The sequence below is a fragment of the Apis cerana genome, linkage group LG1, assembly GCF_029169275.1.
Source record: "Apis cerana isolate GH-2021 linkage group LG1, AcerK_1.0, whole genome shotgun sequence".
In the NCBI taxonomy this organism is placed as follows: Eukaryota; Metazoa; Arthropoda; class Insecta; order Hymenoptera; family Apidae; genus Apis; species Apis cerana.
In genome coordinates, this window is record NC_083852.1 from 117,628 (window position 1) to 140,276 (window position 22,649).

Sequence of the window (22,649 nt, forward strand, 5' to 3'; positions counted from 1 at the left end):
TATGCGTTGTTAACACTGCCATTAGGAGTTGGCAATTGTAAATTATGTAGAAAAGAAATGATTAATTGTAAATATATCTTTATTATTAACTGATAACACTGTTCCTTTTTAGGATTGACAGCGCTATTTTTATATATTATACTAATTGAACTCCTATTAAATGAAAATATTTCCCTTATCGCACTCCTGTTTTTGGTATTATTATATAAAAATATGTGCAATGACCACAAGATGTACAATAGTTTTTGAAAGGAGGGTAAAGGATGGTACTATGAATTATTAAGCAGACAATTTTCAGAAATTTACAAATAGTATTTCAAAACATTCAATTATTTCTTTATACATACAAGTTATTATAATTTAAATGCGTTTATGTACAACACAAAGTTTATTATAATTTGTAACAATGGTGTCATTCGTATACCGAATAACATGTATATTAAAACATTTGTTTGCTTTGTACAAATATGATAACAACATAAGAAAATGCACAGTGGTTAATAAAGACATCAGCTAACTACTGCACACATCTTCATATTTTTAATTCATAATGTTTACATTTTTATATTAAATTTATTAATCATATTGCCTAATCTTATATATAAAATTATGTCTTATTACAATATAAAACAAAATTTAAAACAATTATTTTTTTATATTTTAAGATATAAAATCAGAAGTACAATATATTGAATTGTTATATTAATATAATTTATAAAGGCACTATTTTTTTTTGCTTAATTAAACAACTGTAAATTGTACTTATTTCACATTTGATTAATATAACATTAAACTACTAAAACATCATGCATGATTATTATAAGATTTAAAATAAATAAGAATGTTCACACTTTTTTCATTAATGATAAACAATTGAAAATGATAAAAATTAAATCATTACTAATTATTTTCATATACATATAGAAAATATATTATATTCATGATGGATCAGATTTTAAATATAGATTATATGCTTCCTCATTCATCAGACTTTTTAGTTCGTCAGGTTTACTTAATTCTACTTTAAATAACCATCCTTTTTCATAACAAGAAGTATTAATTAAACTAGGTGTTTTTTCAACTGCTTCATTCTTTTCTACTACCTTTCCACTTACAGGGCTAAATAATTCAGAAGCAGCTTTCACTGATTCTAAAGCTCCACATTCAGCTGTAAACAAATTAATTTTTATTAGACATTCAAGTTTAATTTTTACTTTAAAAAACGTTTTAGAATTTTCTGACCTTCTTTTTTTATTTCAGATCCAATATCTGGAAGCTGAGCATAAACAACATCTCCCAATGCTTCTTGTGCATAATTGGATATTCCAATTATACCTACATTACCATTAATTGTTATCCACTCATGTTTTTCCGTGTATAATCTTTCTACAAATTTTGTTTATAATAATTTAATATAAAATATTAATAATATTTTATTACAAACTAAAAATATTTTAATATGATTTTAAGTTAAATTAATTATACATTTAATATCAATAAACATATTATTAAAATTTTATTTGTAAATATTAAAAATATAATATAATATAATAATCAATATTATAAAATATTTTTTATCAAATGTTTGAAAGAAATGTTTTAAACTTACTGATATTTAAACAACGAGTACTAGTAATGGAACGTGAAACATGTAACGATATTTTTATAGCAGAAATATTAAATAAGCTTTTTCTCGAAATACGTGGAAATGTTCTTACAGTGTATTTTGTCATTTGTGCTATTACTTTTGCCATATCGAGTTATATTTTTCAATTTTAAAACAATCGAAGAGCTTAACCTTAATAAATTTTTATCGTGCACTTGAACGTTTCAATTTTGACTAATATAAGTAAGTACGAAAAGTTTCCTGGTAGAGTTTCATATAAACGAAACGCGTGATTTTAATGAATTAAAATATTTCTATGAAATAGCATATATTATTTTATCAATAATTCTTATCGTAGAATATACATTTCATCATCATACAATTCAAACTGTTACGAATTGAATATAGTGATATAAAAATATATAGATATATTTTATAAATATATTTGTTAATTTTAATTTGATAATCAATTTAATAAATAATATATCAATGTAAATAATAAGAATAAATTTTGTATTTTAAATAATTATATTATCTATATAAAAAGAGATTAATTAATTAATTAATTTTAAATTAGTTTAAATTATTTAAGAAAAATTTTTTAATAAATTTTAAAAGTAAGTAAAATTTTAAAAATATTGCATAATTTTTATGAAAAAATTTAAAAAAAATTATATAATATGTACGAAAACAATTAGTTAATATAAATAATTTTATTTAAATTTTATTTAAATATAAAAATTCCAATTTATATAATTTTAATAATAAAAATAAGATATTTTTATTCATATGAAAAAAATATATGTAAAAAATGTTCAAGTTATAAGTATGATCACGTGAGGTTAAAAGATCAATAGAAACATATTCAGCAGATAACATAATTTATGTTATCAAGTTTGTGCAATAACAGTGAATTCCATAGTAGCTATACCTAGACAATAAGTACAAACAAATTCAATTATAAAATGAATGAAATCACAAATAAGATATAGAATAGATTACAGCACAAATGTGTGAACATATTAATATTTTTTCAAATTTTAAATACAAAATTGGACCTAACTAAATAAAATAATTAAAGTTACTACTTTTGCATTTGAATATACTTAAAATTTTCGTTTTAAATTATAATATTACGGAATATAATGGAACGCGAAATTATATATTACTTTTTAGATAATTGGTTTCAATATGTTTTCTTATAAATTTCTTGAAGTTTCAAATTTTTTTTTTTTATCATTTTAATATTATTTTCAACGTTATTAATATAACAGGAAATAAGTTACAATTATTAATACAATAAGAATTTTATATTATTTTAATATGATTCTTTCACAATAAAAATATTAAATTGTTTTGAAAATATTTATTGTAATTTTCTTCCATATTTTTTTTGAAAATTTTTTTTTAAAATCTTTTAATATCTTTTTAATATTAAATTTCGATACGATTTAATATTAAATTTTAAATTATATTTTTTAATATATTTCGTGTTACAATATTATTGTATATATTTGATTTCTAAAGAAATAAATTCTCTAATATAATATTAATTTTTAGAGTTTTTAGAGTTTTTAGAGTTAAAAAGTTTTTAAATGGGATTTATTATAATTATTTAAATTAAAAAAATATTACATTAGCTTTTTAGCAAAAACAATATTTATTTAAAAATTTATTATTTGAATCTTTTTTATTAAAAAAAAGTAATAAAGAATATTTGTATTACAATTCTATCATGAATTATTATAAAAAGATATTAGAAAGATATTAGACTTGTTTTAAATACATTAACTGCATAAATTAAAATTAAATCATAAACCTATAGTATAAGAACGGCCACCAGGATTATGTATAGGTCCTGGAATAGGTTCGGTAATGCACCATTCATACCAAACATTTTTAGAATTACATAAACGCCAAAAATGAACAACTATTTGGTCCCCGGCTTTTAATTGTATTGGTTCCTATAGCAATAAATTGTATTTTATATTTCTTTTTTTAATGATACAATGATATAAATTTATCTTACCCTAATTGGAAAAAAAATTGGAAACCAACTGAACATTCCAGGACTATGTGTGCTAGGTTCTATACTGAGAGTGATATTATTGAATAAAACAGTGTCAAAATATCCAGAAAAGCCATGTAATACAGAATTTTGTTGTACTTTAAATATTTTTGTATCATATCTTGAATTATCGATAACACTTGCTAAAAATATAAAAATATTTGAAAAGTATTTAATTTATTAATTATGAATAATTAATAAAAATAATATTGATTTACTAACCATTATTTGGATGATTAAATGTAAATAATGGTTGCGGTTTTGCTATGTCGTATTTATTTTGAAGATGAACTACATATGAAGTTTCAAAATGAGCCAAAGAATGTTTGTCTTTATCTCTGCATTGTCTTACTTCATTATATAATTTAGATGATTGTACTGGTGCAATATATGACGTGTATGAAGTTGGTATACATATTCCATCAACTAATGTAAGAATAAATATAAAAATGAAAAATAATGATAATCATTAATAACAATTATTTAATAATAATAATAATAATAATAATAATAATAATATACCTTTCAAAAATCGTTGAATTCCATCTAAACATTCTGGAGAAAGTTCATTATCACCAAAAGAACCAAGTAATTCTGATACCATGATATCAGCATTTTCAGGAGGATTCCATTCTCTCATATCACAAGATACAACTGTTACTTTATTTTCCCAAAGATCTTTTTCTAATGCTTGTAAACTATATACATAATAAATTTCAAATTAATTTTTCTGCTTAATGTATAGAAAAATATATAATTATTATCTTACGTTAATACTGCATTGGGATTTTTTTCCACAGCATATATTTTAACCGGTTGTTTTGCTCTTTCTCCTGCATTTAAAGATGCACGAACAAGAGGTCCTCTTCCTGCTCCAACTACCATTATTATTCTAAACATTAAAATAGAATTTTATATTTTTAATAATTCATTTTTGTAATTAATTATAATTATAGAAATATAGTTATGTTATTAATTATAATTAGCTATAATAATGTACTTAATACATTTCTCTATGTTTGTCTTCTGTTTTGTCTACAATGGCAGAAATTGCTTGAAAAATAGCAGTTTGATATTTTGTATATTTAACGGGATCTTTTTCAAATACTTCATATGTTTGAGATTCAAGATTATCCATAAGTGGTTGCAAAGGACATTGTAAATAATCTTCATAGCCCCGAGTATATCTTTCAATTAGTCCATTTGACTCACAATCCTATAAAAAATTATTAAATTTAAATAGAAATATTTGTACCTGTAAATATTTGTAGATCAAAACAGTAAAATCAAAAATGTAAAAAATTTTACCTTCCATAAATATTCTAAATAATTATGATAATAAGTAATACTTTGATACCGATTCTGTCCTGTAAGTATAAATTGTACTTCCAACAAAGAAAATTTCTTGACTAATGCCTGATGTGCCTTACTTAATACAGGATATCCTTTCTTATTTGTAATAAATAATGTTGTTGGAAAAATTAAACACTTAACTGGTTCACCTAACCACCTATCAATCTTGCAATTATATCAACTTTATTACATTTATATTTTAATTAATAATAACATATATATAAAAAAATAATTTTTACATACTTCTTCTTGATCAGGAAGATCATGACTTACAATTAATGCAACACCTAATTTTCTATTATAATCGCAAACTACTCTAAAGGCATTCCACCATTCCCATGGACTTTCTACCATACTACATTCTTTTTCTCTGTAAGAATAAGCTTGTTTAATTGGATTTTCCATAGGTATTTGTACCCAAACCTGTAATAAAATGAATAGATGTTACAAGCATATGATGGATATAAATTATTAAATTAATATACCTGTAAACTACATGTGCTTGAAAGCTTATCACAGATAATTCTACTAAGATTTGCATTTTCTTTTATTCCTTTTGTTAATTTAAAAGTAACTCCTACAAGACCTAAATGACTTGCCAAAGTTAATTCTTGCTTTAAAGTTTCTTCACTGTTTTTTTTTAAGCTAGGATTTTTTGAATCAACTTTAATATATGGCGATAATTTACCAATGATTAAAGTATTCCAATCTATAAAATAAATAAAAATATTAATTTTATTAAAATTTTTTTTATTTTTTAACATGCTTACCGGAACTACATAAGACTATGTCTGGTCTGGTAAATGGACCAGTACGATTTTTTGCATTTCCAGAAACAAATTCTCTCTTAAATAATGGATGAACAAGTGGAACACATATAAACTCATATCTGAAAGTTAATAATAATAATATTAATAATAAATTGGAGAATATAATAATAAATAAAATATAAATCATAATTTATTATTTACTTGGATGAATTTGCTGTGAAAAGACAATTACTTAAATCTGGTGCTGCACAAAAGTCAAGACCACAAGAAACTGGTCTTTGACTTGACATTATGCTTTATCATTAAATGTAAAAGATGAATCCTAAAAATATATTACAAATATTATAATATTTAATAAAATTTATAATACTGTTTTACAAACACCGGGTATTACCGGTATTGTTTAACAAAGAAAAATATGATATGATATATAATAATTTATAAATTATGCATTATTATACTAAAATATAAATAATTAAATAAAAGAATAATTGATTAATAATAATTAAAAATTTTAATTTATATATATATTCAGTTACTACACATAATCAGAAAATTAAAAATCGTCTACACACCAATTGCACGTGTAACACTGTTAACTATAAGTACTAGCAAAAAATATCAGAAATAAGTATTTTTATTAAATGCAAATACATTTATCGATTTTAAATAATAAAAATTTTGTAAAAAAATACATATAATTTAAACTGAAATATATAAAATTTATTTAAATTGTTTAATTATATTTGAATTTAAAAGAAAGAAAAATGTTTGAAATACTTAAAGTTATTACTTCTTATATGTATATATTTATATAATTTATTAATTTAATATCAACATAATATGTAATATATTTTTTTTATTATGAGATTATAATTTCTTTCCTATTTTATATATTATATTAGGTAAATGAAAAAAAAATTTTTTTATAAAATTTATTAAATCATGACATTAACCAATCAGAAATAGTAGTTACTTTTGACATCGACCATTTTAAACGCCGCTTTTAATGCTCTAGTCCATGCTAGACGCTTCATGACTCCATTTCCTTGAGCTTTCCATTTTGCCTCCTTTTCTTGTGCTGTGATCGAAGTTGTTAGCTTTGTGGTATGTAAATGTTTATTTTTTTAATCAATTTGTAATAGAAATTATATATTAAAAATTGTAAACACAATTTAAATTATTCAAGTCTAAAATTAGTAAAAATTTATATGATAATAAATATTTTTTTAAAAAATTAATAAATAATCACATTGTGGGAATGCGTCCTTTGATATGTAAAATATCAGTCAAATAAATTTTAAATAATTTTTGTCTTATATATAATATTTATTTTTGTTTTTAGCTAAAACATTATATATGTAATTATAAACTTTTATTTTCTATATGAAAAATCGAATACTTAATTCATTAAAAATTATTTAACTTCTCATTTCTGGAATAGATATCTTTTCAGAAATACTTCTGATTTTTTATTTAAAAATAAATAATTCAGAAATATAAAATTGTATAATAAATTAATAAAATATTTCTTAAATATATATTTTTATGTTTAAAAAGCAATTGTTATAATTTCTATTATGAATAAACAAATAAATAATATATAAATTATATATAATATAAATATAAAAAATATATTATTATATATAATATATATAAAATATATTCTTATATGTAATATATTATTATTTGATTTTAGATACAATGTCTTTCAACCGAGGAATAAAACGTGATTCTTTTGGGAATCGAAATTTTAATAATCGAGGTGGTGGTGGTGGAGGACGGGTTGGTAACATGGGAAGTAGTGGAGGTGGAGGAGGTATGGGTGGCAATATGGGTGGTGGAATGGGTGGTGGTGGTGGAGGAGGTGGTGGAGGTGGTGGTGGAAGTGGTGGAATGAATCCCTGGGAAGGAGGAATGATGCCTGGCAGAGGAATTTTACCAACACCTAATAATAATTTGTCTTTAGCATCACCGCAAGCACAATTAGCAATAGCGAGCAATCTCCTTACAAATTTACTTCGCAGCCAACAAGAAGTACAGCCTCAGGTAATTAAATTTTATTCATCTTATTTTTATGATTTTTGTTATGCTGTGTATGTGCGCGCGCATGTGTGTATATACACATATTTATTTTAATATTTAAAAATTTATAGCAGGTACCATCACTTCTTAGCCTTGGAAATAACTTTTCTGGACCAGGACCTAACTTTCCAAATCAACAGAATTTTTCTTCAGGGCGTTTTAATGATCGTCCTGTTAGACATCCTATGAAGAATCAACGACCACAACCATATAATAAGGTATGAATATATAATTTTTATTTGATATTGTGATCATTTTGAATGAAAAGAAAAATGTAAGGGCAACTTTTAGTCCACACTACTTTTTTTTTTTTTATATGTCAACAACACCAATCCTTAGTTTGAAAGTTTGAAATTTTCCTTTTTATATTCATTGATCGATTCATTAATGAGGCTTTCAGTTAGTGGATGACATGCTACGTGGCTACCCTGTGCAGTTAATAAGTATAAGCAATTCTTACTACTAGTTATGAAAATTAATTTTCATAGGAAAAAATTACCATCTTAATGTTATTCATTAAAAAAACACGATAACAAGATGTGTGATTTCAAAATAGAATTTCTCATTTTTAGTGGAAGTTAACCGTGATTTTGGGTAACAAATTTCAGTATAGATATATTTCTCCTCTAACTTGGTTCATTTATAATCCACTCAAGTCTTCTATTCATCATTGTAGCTAAAATTGACGGAAGAACAATATTCGAAAATATTGATTACAAGCTACATTGTTCACTGACTTAACTTCTTCTTCTTGTTGATTATTTTTCATTGAGCTTTATTGAGCTACATTCAAAGGATAAAAATATGTGTTTTATAAATATCATATCTTATGATCAATATAAGATCATTGCCTGTACAAAAGATGTAATGATTGTATGCATCTTCAACTATTTGCTACTATTTTCCTTTTCCCTTCCACTAGATTGTGGAAATACTGACCTTTGATGTTCATTGGAACACTAAATACGTCCTGCTTCCGAATTGAGTAGTATATTTTTCTCCCTCAAATATCCCAATGGTTGCTAAAACCAAATTCAATTTGAGAAGAATCGCAATTATATCAGATACTTCTCATGACGGTTTGGTCATTTGACCTACATGACTAGATGGGCAATCGCCCCCGTGATGGCCCTGGTGGGCGACGTGGTCCATCTGCACAACAATCTCGTGCACCCCAGTCTGGCAATCAGCGTATGAATGGAAACCAAACTCAACATCACAACGATAAATCTTCTAAACCAATTCCTGCCTCTAAACAAAATCAGACTGCCAAAAAGGAACAGCAGGACGTTAAGACCTCTGATAATGAAAAAACAGAAGCACCTGCTGTAACAAGGTAAGCTCCTGGTGATTGTGAATAGTTTCTTCAAACTTCAGTAAGTCTCATTCTGTCACCTATTTCTGTATGTACGATGTTTGTTACGTACATATGGTATAATTGCTAAAGAATTAGCATTGTGTCCTTTCTCTTGTCTTTTAAAGAAATATATACATACGTATATATACATACATACATACATATATATATATATATATATATATACATATGTCTACATATTATATGTTCACTCCTCATTGTTGATTAAACTCAACTCACATTTCAACTTTAAATTTAGATTATCTATAATAGTTTCATGACATTAGAATTTCATAATCATGTAAAATATTCCCCATGTATTCTTCTTTCAATACACATTATCCAAATATTTGTTCATAATAATAGGTTGATTAAATGTTTTTACAGTTGTTAGAAGTGTGAGTTATCTTCTTTTAACTTAATATCATGCCCAATTTCTTTCTAGTTATTGATATTGATAATTTTGTATATGCGTGTTTTTAATAAAGCACATATTAAAGAAATATGAAATTAATATCATTAAAAGAAGTATACTAAATTTAATTATCATTTATTATTATAATAAAAATTTTGTTTGTTTATATAATAGTGAAGAGAACGAAGAATCAGAAGATAAGAAGATTGATTGGAAGGATATAAAAAAGGAAACTGAGGATATTCAAATTGTGGAAACTGAAGAAGCAAGAGAAAAATCTCAGGATGATGGACAACAAAAATCAGATAAGCCTGCAACAGAAGAAATAGCGCCAAGGGAAACAAATACAATTGATAAGGATTCAAAAATGACAGGGAAGAAATCAGAAGCTAGACATGCTGAAAGTCGTTATGCGGAAGTTCCAATGAGTCACATGTTCTGTCACATATGTAATAAGCATATGTGGGATGGATATGTATGTATTTAATATTTATTATATGTTATCAGCTTAAGCTTTATTAATGTTTTTTTATTTTTTTAGTCTTTTGAAAATCATTTACGAGGACGAGCACATCAGTTGATGATGGAAAAATTAGACGAATCATATAAATTAAAAGTTGATTTGATGCGACATGAATTAAGAGTAGCAGAAGAACAACGTGAATTGAGTTTGACTAATTCGAAACGTCGTGGAAAAAAGGTAAATATACATAAAAATATAATAAATTGATATTATTGTTTTTATTTTTATTTTTTTGCTTAGGTTTCTGTGGATCTTAATGTACGTGAATATTGTACGATGTGTGATTTAAACTTTTATGGAACATTATCTACTCATAGAAAGAGTGAAAAACATCAACAATTAAAAACATTTTTACATCCAAGATGTTTCCCATGTTTAAAAGAATTCCCATCGCGTATTGAATATGATGAGCATTGTTTAACTCCTGGACACATGAAGAAAGCTGTACAATGTGAAGAACAGCGGAAAAATAAAAAGAAAGGTATATAAAAAAATCATTTAAAAGTATATAATTTCAGAAAAAAAATTATCTTATCCTTATTTTTTTATTGTTTTCATTCGTATAGAAAAACTTGCAAAAGGAGAATCTGAAATACGTACTGCTGAAGATGAAGAAAAAGATATTGGTCCTGATAATAAAAATGAAAAAGAAGAAGATATTACAGGAGAACAAGAATATATTACAGATATTATTGAAAATTTGACCGAAAAGAAATTGAAAATTCCATCTTATAAATATTGTCGACAAAATCAAATTTCAATTGGTAATTAAAAACATATATCAATTGTCTTATTTTATTTTTTATTAAATTTTAATTTACAATATTTATTTTTTCTTAGGAAAATCTATGGTGAAAGAAGTTCAAGGATTTTATTGTGAAAAGTGTAGGAGATTTATGCTTTTAGCTGAAGATATGAATGCTCATTTACGTAGTATTACTCATTATCGAAATTTCGTACAAGAAATAAAAACCTTAACTTCGAATATAGAAACTACAGAACAGAAATCAATAGAGAAATCTGAGGTATAGTTAAATAAATAAAAAAATTTATAAATTTATAATTTATATTGAAAAAATGTAAGAGGTAATTTTTTTTTTTTTTGCAGACTATTGAAAATGTTCAAGAAAATGATAAAGAATATGATGGAAACTGGAAACGTCGTAAAATAGTTAATCCTGAAGATGAGAATAATATTGAAATGAAAGAAGTGGAAGAAAACAATACTGAGAATGCAAATCCTCAAAAAAAGGCTGATGGAGATGAAAAATATGATCCACTTGAAGCTGATGCAGAATCTGAAGAAGAAGAAGTTCATGAAGCTGAAAATAACGAACAATCTTCAGAAAACGTTATTAATACTCAAGAAAAGAAAACACCAGTTGATAAAATGTGGGCTGATATAGATAATGATAACGAAGCAGAAATAGGTAATTTGATTGATGACGGAGATGAAAAAGAACATGTTGACCATGAAAAATCAGTTCAAAAGTTAGATAGAGAAAATCCACAAATAAAGTCAACACGTGGTCGAGGTTTTACACGTGGACGTGGTACTCCACGAGCACGAAGAGCTCGACGATAAAATGATCTCTATTTTAAAATTAAAGTAAGCTTGGGTATATTCTATAATTATTATATTTCTTAATCTATTGCATCTACTCTTAGATTTCATTAGTTTATTTAGTATCTTAAGCGGTCAACGTTTGCATGATTTAAAATGTTAAATTTTCTGAAAAAAATGAAAGAAAATTTACCATAATTGAATGATTATGGCTAATTTTTTATATGTACAAATCGGAGTATATAGTAGCATTATTCATATATCATTTATGCTATAAACATTTAACGCTATAACATTAAAAAAAATATATAACTGATTTACCCAAGCTTGTTCGAAGTTTCTTAATTATACATTATCACATTAAACTTGAGTATATACAGATTGTTAAATAATATGATAGATTTCAGAATTAAAGAAAAGAAATAAAAAGATATGCTTTCATGTACTAATATTGATTATCTTGTAACTATTCTGTATGGAAAAATATTATTAATATTTAGTGATTAATTTCTTGCGCTGGAATTTAATTCATCAATGAGCATGTCTAAACAATCTGTTATATTTCTATTAAATCTTAAAGGTGTGACAGTAAATATATTTTCCGACACATTAATGAATTCGTCAGAATAATCAAATAAATAGATTCTTACAAGAATAGATACAATGATGCGTTCTATTTTTTTTTAGATATTACAAATTTATCCTACAAATATTTCAGATTTATTTGTCAAAAAACACATCGGTTGTAATTTCAATCTATATCTATTTAAAAAAATTTTGCACAAGATGTTTCTATATAAATTTTATGGATTTGTATAATAGGTTATAATATTATTTTCATTATCTTTATTGATCATTCATGCCAGATCTATATTTTCCTTTTTTCGAAATGGCAATACAATATTATTATATTCGTTATTTATTTGCTTAGATTTATTTATGATTTATCGCTTTTTGTTTTATTATTTTCTATTTTGAAGCAAATAATGGATGCAAATATTCTTTACTTAAATTCTTTACTTAAAAATTAATAAAATTATTTTATAATTTTTACTGTTTTGGTTATAATTAATTATATATATTAAGAAAACTAAATAATTTTTGTGATAAATGCAATATATATACAAAGATATAATGTATTATTCATTATAGAATAGTAGCTTCAAAGAAAGAAATAGTGATACAATTTCTGCTCTTTTAGAATACATAATTATAATAAATATGCGGAGCACGTTATCCCAGCGCAAGTGGTTAAAACATCTTCATCATTTTTTAAATGATCGATCAATAACAATTACATAACAATCAAATGAAGATTTAAGATTCATTCCTAGTGATATGCTGGCAAATCCCAAAATATCTTATTATAAATAAAATTAAGATAATATAAATTTTATTTAGTTTATGCTAAATGTAATAATAATAATAAAATATTTGCCAATTAAGATTTATAATAATCGATATGAAAAATCAATAATTTTATTTGCTTTACAATTATATAATAAATAAGAATTTTATTATAGATCTATATCCTTTGTGACATATAATATATAAAATATTGAAAATTTCAATTCCATCATTATAACAAACATCATAATCGTTATAAATTAATTTAATTTGTAATAAAATTTACGTCCATGAAAAATATTAGCTTTATGAGCCATATATGTAATATATTAAAATAACAAATGATATGTAACGTTTATAATTTCTTTATATTAATTATTCTAATTATTATATATTAATAAGAATTGTGCAAAATATTAATCTATTAAAGCACCTAAATAATAAAAAATAACACTACTTTTATATTATTTAAATAATTTTTCATTCTAACATTGAACTTTATTGAATTGAATGTATAAAAAGTATAAAATAAAACAAGATAAATAAATAATAAATATAAAATAATTTAAAAAAAAATTGTTTTAGTTTACATTTAGTTTTTTAGTTTATATTTTAATAATATTTATATATAAAATTATGTTTTATATCATAGAATCAAAAAATTTTTAAAATAAGAAAGAATATAAATAATTAATATAAACAAAAAGCTTACTTTTAAAATTATATATAATTATAAAAAAAACATATTATTATTACATTTTATTTAAAATTTATAATAAAATAATGTTTAATATATTATATCATTAAATACATTGATGTTAATCCATAGAAAGATGAGTTGCTAAGAACTCATCGACAGAATCAGTATCCCATTTATGTATATCTAGAATATCTTCAACTTTATTGTCTGCATCAAATAATTTAATTATTGGATCTAAACCTCTAACATATTTTATTTGTAAATTTTTATATTTATTAGGTCTATTACTTTTTATGAAAGCTATAAAAAAAACAGAATAAATGTGTGTAATAAGTATTTTTTTATTTTTAAATAATATAAAATAAATTTACCTTGAATTTGAGGATATGCACCAAATTTGCATGTACAAACTTCGAGAACAGCACGTGGATACCGTTTTAATCCAGACGCATCATAATCATCATCTTTTAAACAACATTCTTTGCAATTATTTCTATAATTTTTATGTATTATTTTTATTCTTTTAATATAAAATATAAAATTAATATAATAAATATATATATACTTACAGTATTTCAGTTAAACTATGTTTATTAAATTCCTCACAAGTTGAACAAAGTAAATTAGCTTTATTAAAGCCTAAACTTTTACAATCATCAGCTGAAAATTCCGTTGATACAATATTTACCTAAAGAAAATATTATATGTTATTTTTTAATTTATAATAATTTATATTTAATAGGTTAAGTAATGATATTTTTATTTATTACCATTAAAATAAGTGAAAATATACGTGTTAATTCTAAGAACTTCATTATATTATTTTTTATATATGAAATAAATAAAATGAATCATATGTAATTGTAAAAAGAGAATATTTAACATTGACAATTACAAATTCTATACATATATGGACACATATCAGAAGCATAGACGAAGTATAAAGTAGATTTAACATTCCGCAAAATTTTTTATATTATTCAGAGGTATAAGAATATTTTTACGATTTTTTATCATTTTCGATATCATTCGCTGAAAATAAGATTGCAATTTTTATAATAATTTGAATTAAAAATAAATTTCAATATGAAATTATAGATAAAAAATGAAATAAATATATACAGAATATCTTGTAGATTTATGTAAAGTAAGATACATTGTAATTTTGAAAAAAGAAATGATGAAAATTCAAAATTCAAGAAATATTCGATTATCTTTATTATCTTTTTTTGCCTAATCTATTTATTAAAAATCTTAACAAAAATCTATTCGATCCAATTTTTATATGTTGTAATATATATATTTTATATTATATATTCATAATCTTATATATTATAGGGAATATAAATATTTTATGTGTATAAACTTATCATTTTCATTGTAATTTTTCCCTATCATCCATTGTTGTTTTATATTGAATATCATCAAGTAACGTTATATTTCACTTGTTTTTGGAAATATTAAAAAATGACAAAAATTGAATAGTTTTTTTGAGTAGAATGTAATGCGTTATAATTATTTTTTTATGAATCGGCACATAGAGATTACATGAGAACATCAACTAATATTTTTCTATAGAATCATATATATTAGAATCATATGTTTGAATATATAAATAGATGCATTATATTATTTTCAGTTATTTTCATATATATTATAATATTTCGAATAAGATATTTAATCACAAATTATTAATTAGAATATGTTTATTTATATTTAATTATTTTTTAAATTAATAATATTTTGATGTATAAATTATATTTTTCTATTGAAATTATCAAAATGCATTACATTAACTCATATATTAAAAACTATATAATTTCATTTAAAAAAATTAATAAATGTAGAGAATATAACAAATTGAATCACTAAATCTTTTTCTATTACTTTTTATTTTAATTTTAATTTTATTTTAATTATATTTTTCATGAGTAGAAATTTTTTTATTATAGGAAAAATAACATTTTTATTTTAGCTTTTAAAATTATAAAGCTGTATAAACGACTTTTTTTTCTTATATGTTTTATTATATGTTTTGACAGATTTAATTTTGCGTAAATAGTTAGATGATTGTTAGATGGCGCAAGAAACATGTGATCTTTTTCGAGGTCGGTATTTCAGAATATGAGACACGAAATCCCTTAAAATGTCTATTCTATATTTTCTCCTTGGTAGGAAATATTTAAAAATTCTTTTTTTGTTTATATTTGTTAATATTGAATCAAATTAATGAAGATATTATTTTTTATTTTATTGAATGTTAATCGAATTTCAAATATGTTTAAAATATTCATATATTATAGAGCGTATAATATAAATTATTTAAAAAACATGATATTTGAAAAGAAAAGAAAAAACTTAATTTCATATTTATAACGAAACAAATTTCCAAAATATAAATATAATATTCAATAATATTATATCGTTTAATATTTAAGTCTCGATCCATCGAAATACAATCGATGCTAAATCGCAAATATAAGAAAATTTGAAGTAACCAAAAACTTGGAGTAACAACTATTTTAACAAGTCCTTATGAACAATAACTTATAAAATAATAAAATAGTAGAAATGAATTCTTAATGAACGGTATAACATAAATAGTTTTAAATAACATATGTAATGCTGAAATTTTCAACTTACACAGGGATTTGGATTCTTACCATCCTTCTTTTAATTGCTCCTGTCATCAAAACCAAAAAATATAATATTGTTAATACTGAATTTTCCACATGTCATTACCATAATTATTATTATTATTATTCCCAAAATTGCGGATCATTAAAAAATTCTAATTACTTTTTTCTAAGTTTCACGCATGTTGTGCAAGATTTTATAAGCGTTTTATTAAATGGTACGTATATATATGATCCATTATTAATTACGAACCGATTTGATGGTAATAATTCGAAAAGTACAATTAACGATATAAAAAAATTGCAAAAATTATTGAAAAATAAATTAAAAAATATTCCAATTTATTCTAAGAGGTTATTAATGCCAAGTGCTTTGAAAGATACGATTAATCATTACACAAATGATACATTATTATCGTTCAATAACGCATTGTCAAAGTCCACGAAAGGGAATAACAAGTATCCGAAGTATCCGAAGGTTGGCTACAGATGGAAACGAAGAACATTATGCGCAATTTTTAATAGGGAAAAATATTCTACGGAAAAATTGGAAAATAAAGAAGAAAGGGATACGAAAAGGAAGACGTTATTAGATTACGATGGGCCTCATATTTTCACGAATGATATCGATGATTCCGATTCTTTAAAAGCACACGTACGAGTGAAAAGAAGTAAATCGGAACCAATTGTATATCGACAAGATTATTTGAAAGATTTGGCTAACTCTTTTCCTCAAGATATTCGTGAATCAATTGGAAAAAATTCTTATAACGGTGACGCAACATTGCTCGATACGAAACGAGAAATTAATTATATTCAAATTAATGAACATCGAAAGGAGAATGAAGATCGTTCGAAACATCTTAACGCTGCGATTTCTGCGTACGAAAATAACGAAGATAAATCCAAGAGTAATAATTTTATCGGTTCGTCATCATCCGATGTAACTAAAGTAAACACGTTAGAAAAGAAAAATATAAAATTCGTAGATAAGACACCAGGTAAAGAAATTAAAACGTTGCAAAAATTATCGTTGAATAGTATGCTTAATACGAATCGGCAGTCGGACGAAAATTCAGAAATTGAAAATTTGCCAGATCCTATGTTAGCCGTTGAATTAGTTAGGAAAAAACGAAACGATTACGCAAACGTGAATGATAAGGACAATAAAGAGTATTTAAGAGAGAAAAATTCTCTCTCGTTTGATTCTCAAAATACGATTGATGAAAAAGAAAAATCTAAATCTAACGAAAAAAAACGATCGATACTCGAATCAAATATATTTGATAAGAATTTAAATCCATCGGATTCAATTAAAGATATGAATGTAAATTTACCACGGATCAAAAGAAAAGAGAAAGACAATGATGGAACAAAAACGAAGTTAAAACGGAAAAAGAAAAAACATATGGGAAAGAAACATGATGGATCGAACAATTTTCTACGATCGGTAAAAGACGTACATTCGAAAGATACAAACCGATCGAAAGTGCCTCGCAAGAAAAAAACGAATAAAACGAAGAACAAGGATAAATTAAAAAAAGAAAGAACTATTAATGCGATAGATAAGAAAAGTAATGAAAATAATTTTCATCATAGATTCGTAAAATCGAAAAACTTGATCGATAGAAGAGATATCGATCCTTTCTTTAAAAATATTGAATCAGTACACGAAAAATTAAAAACATCTGATAAGAATAAAATGAATGACGATATGTTGAAATATGTTTCATCAATTTCCTCTGTTGCGCGAAAAAGTCCAATAGAAGAAACAAAAAACAATGATGACGATTCAAATACTGGAATAGACGAAAATACGAATGCGTTGATGCAGAAGCGAAACGAGAAGCGGAAAAGTTTTGTGGAAAGTAAAGAAAATTTGATTACTTTGCCGCCGCAAGATTCAAAATTACGTATAAAAAGAGATAAAAATGCCGAATCGAATCATGGCTTTTTAAATAAAGAAGAGGAATTAAAATATTACGAGAACATTCGGGAACCGGGCTCTGAAATAAATCGATGTTCTAATCGAGACAAAAATCAACTTTCAATGGTTAATGAAATGAATACTAATCGAGCGGTACGATCGATTGAAGAAGTTAAAGAACTCGCGAAAAAATTAGTAACGAAAGTAGATATAAATATATATCATATATATATCAACATTTTCTTTTTCTTTTAATTATTATTTAATAAAAATAAGTTTCTTTTTAGGTAAGTGAGCTTCAAAATTATTTAAACATCGAAGAAAACATAAAAAATGAGAAAGAAAACAGAAAAATTAAAACGCGCGCGATAGACGATTTATGTTCAAATGTTAGCACTGCTTGTGACGTTTTTAAAGAATCGCCAAAAATTGTTCAAAAATGTATATCGATAAATCATGAACTTGGATCTACAAAAACGTCAAAAATTCTCGAGAGAAAGGTGAATCCAACTCAAATTACCAATGAGCACAATAAACTCGTTAAGATTCCGAATAAAGATACTATGGAAGAGAAAAGATCGGTGAGTAGACGTATCGTTAAAAATACGTCTCCAAATACTCCAAGGATAAGCCGTGAAAATGAAAATGAATCAAAATCTAACAATAAATGGGGTAAATGGACAGATTGGAGTAGTTGTAGCGTTACTTGTGGTAAAGGCCGTCAAATAAGATGGCGGTACTGTTTACGCGATTGTAGCACAGCAGAGACCGAGATGGAGGAAAAAGCTTGCCAATTACCCGCTTGTCCACCAGGAAAATTTCTTGGTATATTTTGATAATTGGTTATAATTGTTAACGATAATATTTTCCTACGAATGAAGCAAAATGGCTTCTGGATTGTTTATGTTAATCTTAATTGTCGATGTCAATGTCAATGTAAGATTTATACGATATGTTTTTAAAAAATAAGTACATATAAAATGTATGTTATAAAAAAAGAAAAAGAAAAACAAGGAGAGGAATATCGTTAATAAAGAAAGAATCAGAAGTAAACAAATTAAAATCGTTGATTTTACTTCTGAGTTATTATTTTAGCAATTAACAGTTAAGAAATTATTATTGAAACGAATAACCTCAACACTGTTTTGTAACAAATCGCATGTATATTTTTTTTTCTTTTTTTTGTTTTATTAGCAAATACACAATATATATTATATAGAATATTTTAAACATAACTTTTTTTCTCCATTCGTATTCATATGTAACGAGATTTCGTTGCTTACAGAACAATCTAATCATTATGTTTCAATTACAACGCGATAGTTTATTTTTTGTTTCTCCCCCTTCCCTCTTCTTTGTTTAATTTAAAATATCGCAAAATATTAGCGATTGTAAAGAATTGGGGTAATTAACAAATATTTTGTAATATTATTTCTGTTTTTGTTCTTTTTGTTCTTTCACAAATAATGTAATATAATTTTATTTATTTTAACGACCCATGTTTTTTTTTTTTTTTACATTAGATCTCTTATCGTTTACTTAACAACTTGTATTTCTCTCATTTATATTTTGTTGCTTATAAACTAATTTTATCGTATAAATTGTACAAACGTGATCTTTTTTTCGTGCCATTTAATAATATACAAATCGTTGAAAAATTTCTAAATACATATAAGGCTTTTGAAACGACCTCGTGTGAATTGTAATTGTTTAATTTAAAACGGAGAAGAAAGGGTTAAGATAAACCGTGCTTACATCGTATCAAAGTATATATATCTACGATGAAATAATATAGAATCGTTCGCATAAAATTACATGAAGACAAAGATCACAGTAATTGTCACATCTCAGCTGCATCGAATTATGAAGAGAGAAAACCAGAATCGATGGAATCGATGCAACGTATGAGACGATAGCACAATTTCTCCTCACGTTTAATCTAGTACCGTTAGAACGTCAAAAGACGTTTTGTTATATTTTTGCATATTAAAACTCGTTTTAATTATTGTTCATAACAATCTCGTACAATCGTACTTTATCTTTAAGTTATCCTTAATTGTAACCACGAACTTGCGAATATTCCGACCGGCGATCTTATTATAAAATAATAATTTATAAATGGTCTTAATCTTCGATTTCGCTTTGAAAAAATTTAAAGATCACCTTTCGCGAGGCAAATCAAATTTTAATCTTTTCGGGCAGATATCTGGAAAAATACGAGATATATGATAATGAAAATATTTTAAAGAAAATCAGATTGTACTGCCATTTATTTGATCTTGTAAAAGATCGATTTTTGATTTTTAAATTAAAACTTATTACTATTTTTACTATTTTTTATTACTATATTACTATATTATTACTATATTATTGCTGGTATCAAAACGTTTTCGAAACATTATCTAAAAATCTAATTTTTGTATAAGCAATTCTTAAAATATAACGAGGCATCAACATTATCCAACATTATACAAAGACGAATTATTTATGATTTCTTCATTAGCATAATATTTTGAGCGTTCATATTTCAGGAATCGATTATGTAAAAATTAGATAAAATTAGGCAGCGCTTCGAAAATATTTTTTGATGGCAACGATAATAATATGCAATAAAAAATATAAGTCCTTAACTTAAAAATTAAACTTGTAAACTTTTAGAAGATCAGCGTTCAAAGTTAAATAAATGCAAAAGAAAAAAAAAAAACACGCTGACCACTAAACCCATTCTTTTAATTTTTATTTTAAGAAATTGTTTTATTATTAATTTTAATTTTAATTTTTATTTTAAGAAATTGAAATTGCTCCTTTTTTTCAAGCGTGTATAATTTTTAATCAACAATTAAGTTAAAGAAGAAAGCAGATAAAGAGTCAAATTAAAAAATTATTTTAATGAAAACTAATATTGCTAATAAATATTCCCTATCCAAGTTTCTAAAGAGAAATTTAATAATTAAAATTTTGATGTTCAAAATTCCATGAGATAATCAAAATAATTTTTATAGCGAAATTCTAAATTGTCGAAATTTACGAACTCTAAAAAAAAATTCATCGTCATTGATAAAATAAAAATATATTTAATAGAAGTGTGAATTAAAGAGAAATAAATCAAGAAATAAATAAGATTTTTACAAATAATTTATAATAATCATTTGGATCGTTTTGTAAGATTTCACATATCATTTACTGATGTGAGAAAATTTTTGAAACTTTCCATTACAGCATTATTCCATATTGCTTTCGCAACGAATGAGAAATAATTGTAAAGTAATAATGTAAAATCTGTTTTCATACGTATAATGGATTTTGTAATTTTGTTTGATTAACGAATAAATATTTCATATGCGATGAAAAATGATTTCATCTGATTAAAAAAAATTAAAAAAAATATATATATATATACATCCGAGAATAATGATAAATTATTAATAATCATTATAATAATAAAATTATTAATAATTATTAATAGTTAATGAATATTCCAACAAACAGATATCTAGGGATAAAGAACTAGGGAAAATTTAGAATTTTTTCCTCTAAGGAGGGAACGTAATGTTCGTTTTCGATGTTGTTGTCTCAGAAACATATGCGCGCCATCTAATGATTAAGAGATAATTCAATACGTTCGTTGCTATAGATAATTCTCGATATTTCAGTTCTTATATAAGAATTATATATTGATTTTATTACAAAAAAATGATTAAAAAATGATAACATTTCTCTTTAGATCGTTCGATAATATATATACTTTATATTTTAATCTCGATACCGATATCGAATCTTTATATTCGCATCCAGCAATATTATTGATTATTATGATAATTACACAATGTGATGCAAGTTTCTTTTGTTCTTTTTTTTTACTTTTGTCAACAATAAGATTCACGCGTTACGTTTGTTAAATATAATTAATAACGTATTTATCAACAAAGTTTATAAATCATAGCACGAAAAAAAAGACGTGTGATTCAATAAACATGCAGAACAAAATTAATAAGTAAAATGAATTCTCTTGATTGCGCAAGTTTTGTTATAAAATAATTTTAATAAGATAAGAAAGATTCAAATTAATACGTTAAAGAAAAAAAAAAATAACATATTATGACACTATAGAAAATATGTTATAATCACGTGATAAAGAACCCAAGATCTCGGTGATGTAATATTTCTAATTAGTAATATCCGACTTATCTATGAGACCACTTACAAATACAAATTGATCACAATAGTAAACAGCAACGTAAATATACGTGTGTAGTCATGAATATTAAACAACGCATATATTGCCGATCAAGAGTATT

The 22,649-nt window shown here is 24.2% G+C and overlaps 5 protein-coding genes and 1 long non-coding RNA gene across 9 annotated transcripts; 2 read left to right on the top strand and 4 right to left on the bottom strand.

The window, feature by feature from the left end:
- Positions 1 to 291: 291 nt before the first annotated feature.
- On the bottom strand, positions 292 to 2,965 carry LOC107992757 (glycine cleavage system H protein, mitochondrial). The gene is made up of 3 exons (XM_017048811.3): positions 1,610 to 2,965; positions 1,243 to 1,386; positions 292 to 1,168 (listed from the first exon to the last, which is right to left on the bottom strand). Exons 1-3 carry the CDS (start codon positions 1,752 to 1,754, stop codon positions 939 to 941), a joined length of 519 nt encoding a protein of 172 aa, XP_016904300.1. The 5' UTR covers positions 1,755 to 2,965; the 3' UTR covers positions 292 to 938.
- A 282-nt stretch (positions 2,966 to 3,247) lies between these two features.
- LOC107992724 (protein arginine N-methyltransferase 5) lies at positions 3,248 to 6,913 on the bottom strand. 3 transcript variants are annotated; one of them, XM_017048766.3, is made up of 12 exons: positions 6,774 to 6,913; positions 5,999 to 6,119; positions 5,798 to 5,916; positions 5,513 to 5,736; positions 5,271 to 5,450; positions 4,983 to 5,192; positions 4,682 to 4,890; positions 4,444 to 4,566; positions 4,197 to 4,372; positions 3,897 to 4,100; positions 3,636 to 3,817; positions 3,248 to 3,570 (listed from the first exon to the last, which is right to left on the bottom strand). In XM_017048766.3, the coding sequence occupies exons 2-12, from the start codon at positions 6,085 to 6,087 to the stop codon at positions 3,418 to 3,420; spliced, it is 1,869 nt and encodes a 622-aa protein (XP_016904255.1). In that variant the 5' UTR covers positions 6,088 to 6,119; positions 6,774 to 6,913; the 3' UTR covers positions 3,248 to 3,417. The 3 variants fall into 3 exon arrangements, with proteins under 3 accessions (XP_016904255.1, XP_016904254.1, XP_016904257.1); XM_017048765.3 differs by lacking the exon at positions 6,774 to 6,913 and adding an exon at positions 6,373 to 6,569; XM_017048768.3 differs by lacking the exon at positions 6,774 to 6,913 and adding an exon at positions 6,192 to 6,375.
- Positions 6,766 to 12,405, top strand: LOC108004355 (zinc finger protein on ecdysone puffs). Of its 2 annotated transcripts, none has more exons than XM_062082722.1 (10): positions 6,766 to 6,904; positions 7,497 to 7,846; positions 7,954 to 8,100; positions 8,989 to 9,218; positions 9,829 to 10,129; positions 10,196 to 10,354; positions 10,418 to 10,658; positions 10,744 to 10,941; positions 11,018 to 11,202; positions 11,286 to 12,405. In XM_062082722.1, exons 2-10 carry the CDS (start codon positions 7,502 to 7,504, stop codon positions 11,760 to 11,762), a joined length of 2,283 nt encoding a protein of 760 aa, XP_061938706.1. In that variant the 5' UTR covers positions 6,766 to 6,904; positions 7,497 to 7,501; the 3' UTR covers positions 11,763 to 12,405. The 2 variants fall into 2 exon arrangements, with proteins under 2 accessions (XP_061938706.1, XP_061938708.1); XM_062082724.1 differs by having other exon boundaries at positions 7,957 to 8,100.
- LOC114576779 (uncharacterized) lies at positions 8,100 to 8,990 on the bottom strand. The gene is made up of 2 exons (XR_003696210.2): positions 8,382 to 8,990; positions 8,100 to 8,310 (listed from the first exon to the last, which is right to left on the bottom strand). It is a non-coding gene; the product is annotated as an uncharacterized LOC114576779 (long non-coding RNA).
- A 1,391-nt stretch (positions 12,406 to 13,796) lies between the features above and the next one.
- LOC107992713 (selenoprotein F) lies at positions 13,797 to 15,346 on the bottom strand. Its single transcript, XM_017048738.3, has 4 exons — positions 14,559 to 15,346; positions 14,358 to 14,476; positions 14,160 to 14,281; positions 13,797 to 14,088 (listed from the first exon to the last, which is right to left on the bottom strand). The coding sequence occupies exons 1-4, from the start codon at positions 14,601 to 14,603 to the stop codon at positions 13,907 to 13,909; spliced, it is 468 nt and encodes a 155-aa protein (XP_016904227.2). The 5' UTR covers positions 14,604 to 15,346; the 3' UTR covers positions 13,797 to 13,906.
- Positions 15,347 to 15,980: 634 nt separating this feature from the next.
- On the top strand, positions 15,981 to 22,443 carry LOC114576852 (repetitive organellar protein-like). Its single transcript, XM_062082880.1, has 3 exons — positions 15,981 to 16,565; positions 16,845 to 18,555; positions 18,639 to 22,443. Exons 1-3 carry the CDS (start codon positions 16,411 to 16,413, stop codon positions 19,185 to 19,187), a joined length of 2,415 nt encoding a protein of 804 aa, XP_061938864.1. The 5' UTR covers positions 15,981 to 16,410; the 3' UTR covers positions 19,188 to 22,443.
- The last annotated feature ends 206 nt before the right edge of the window (positions 22,444 to 22,649 follow it).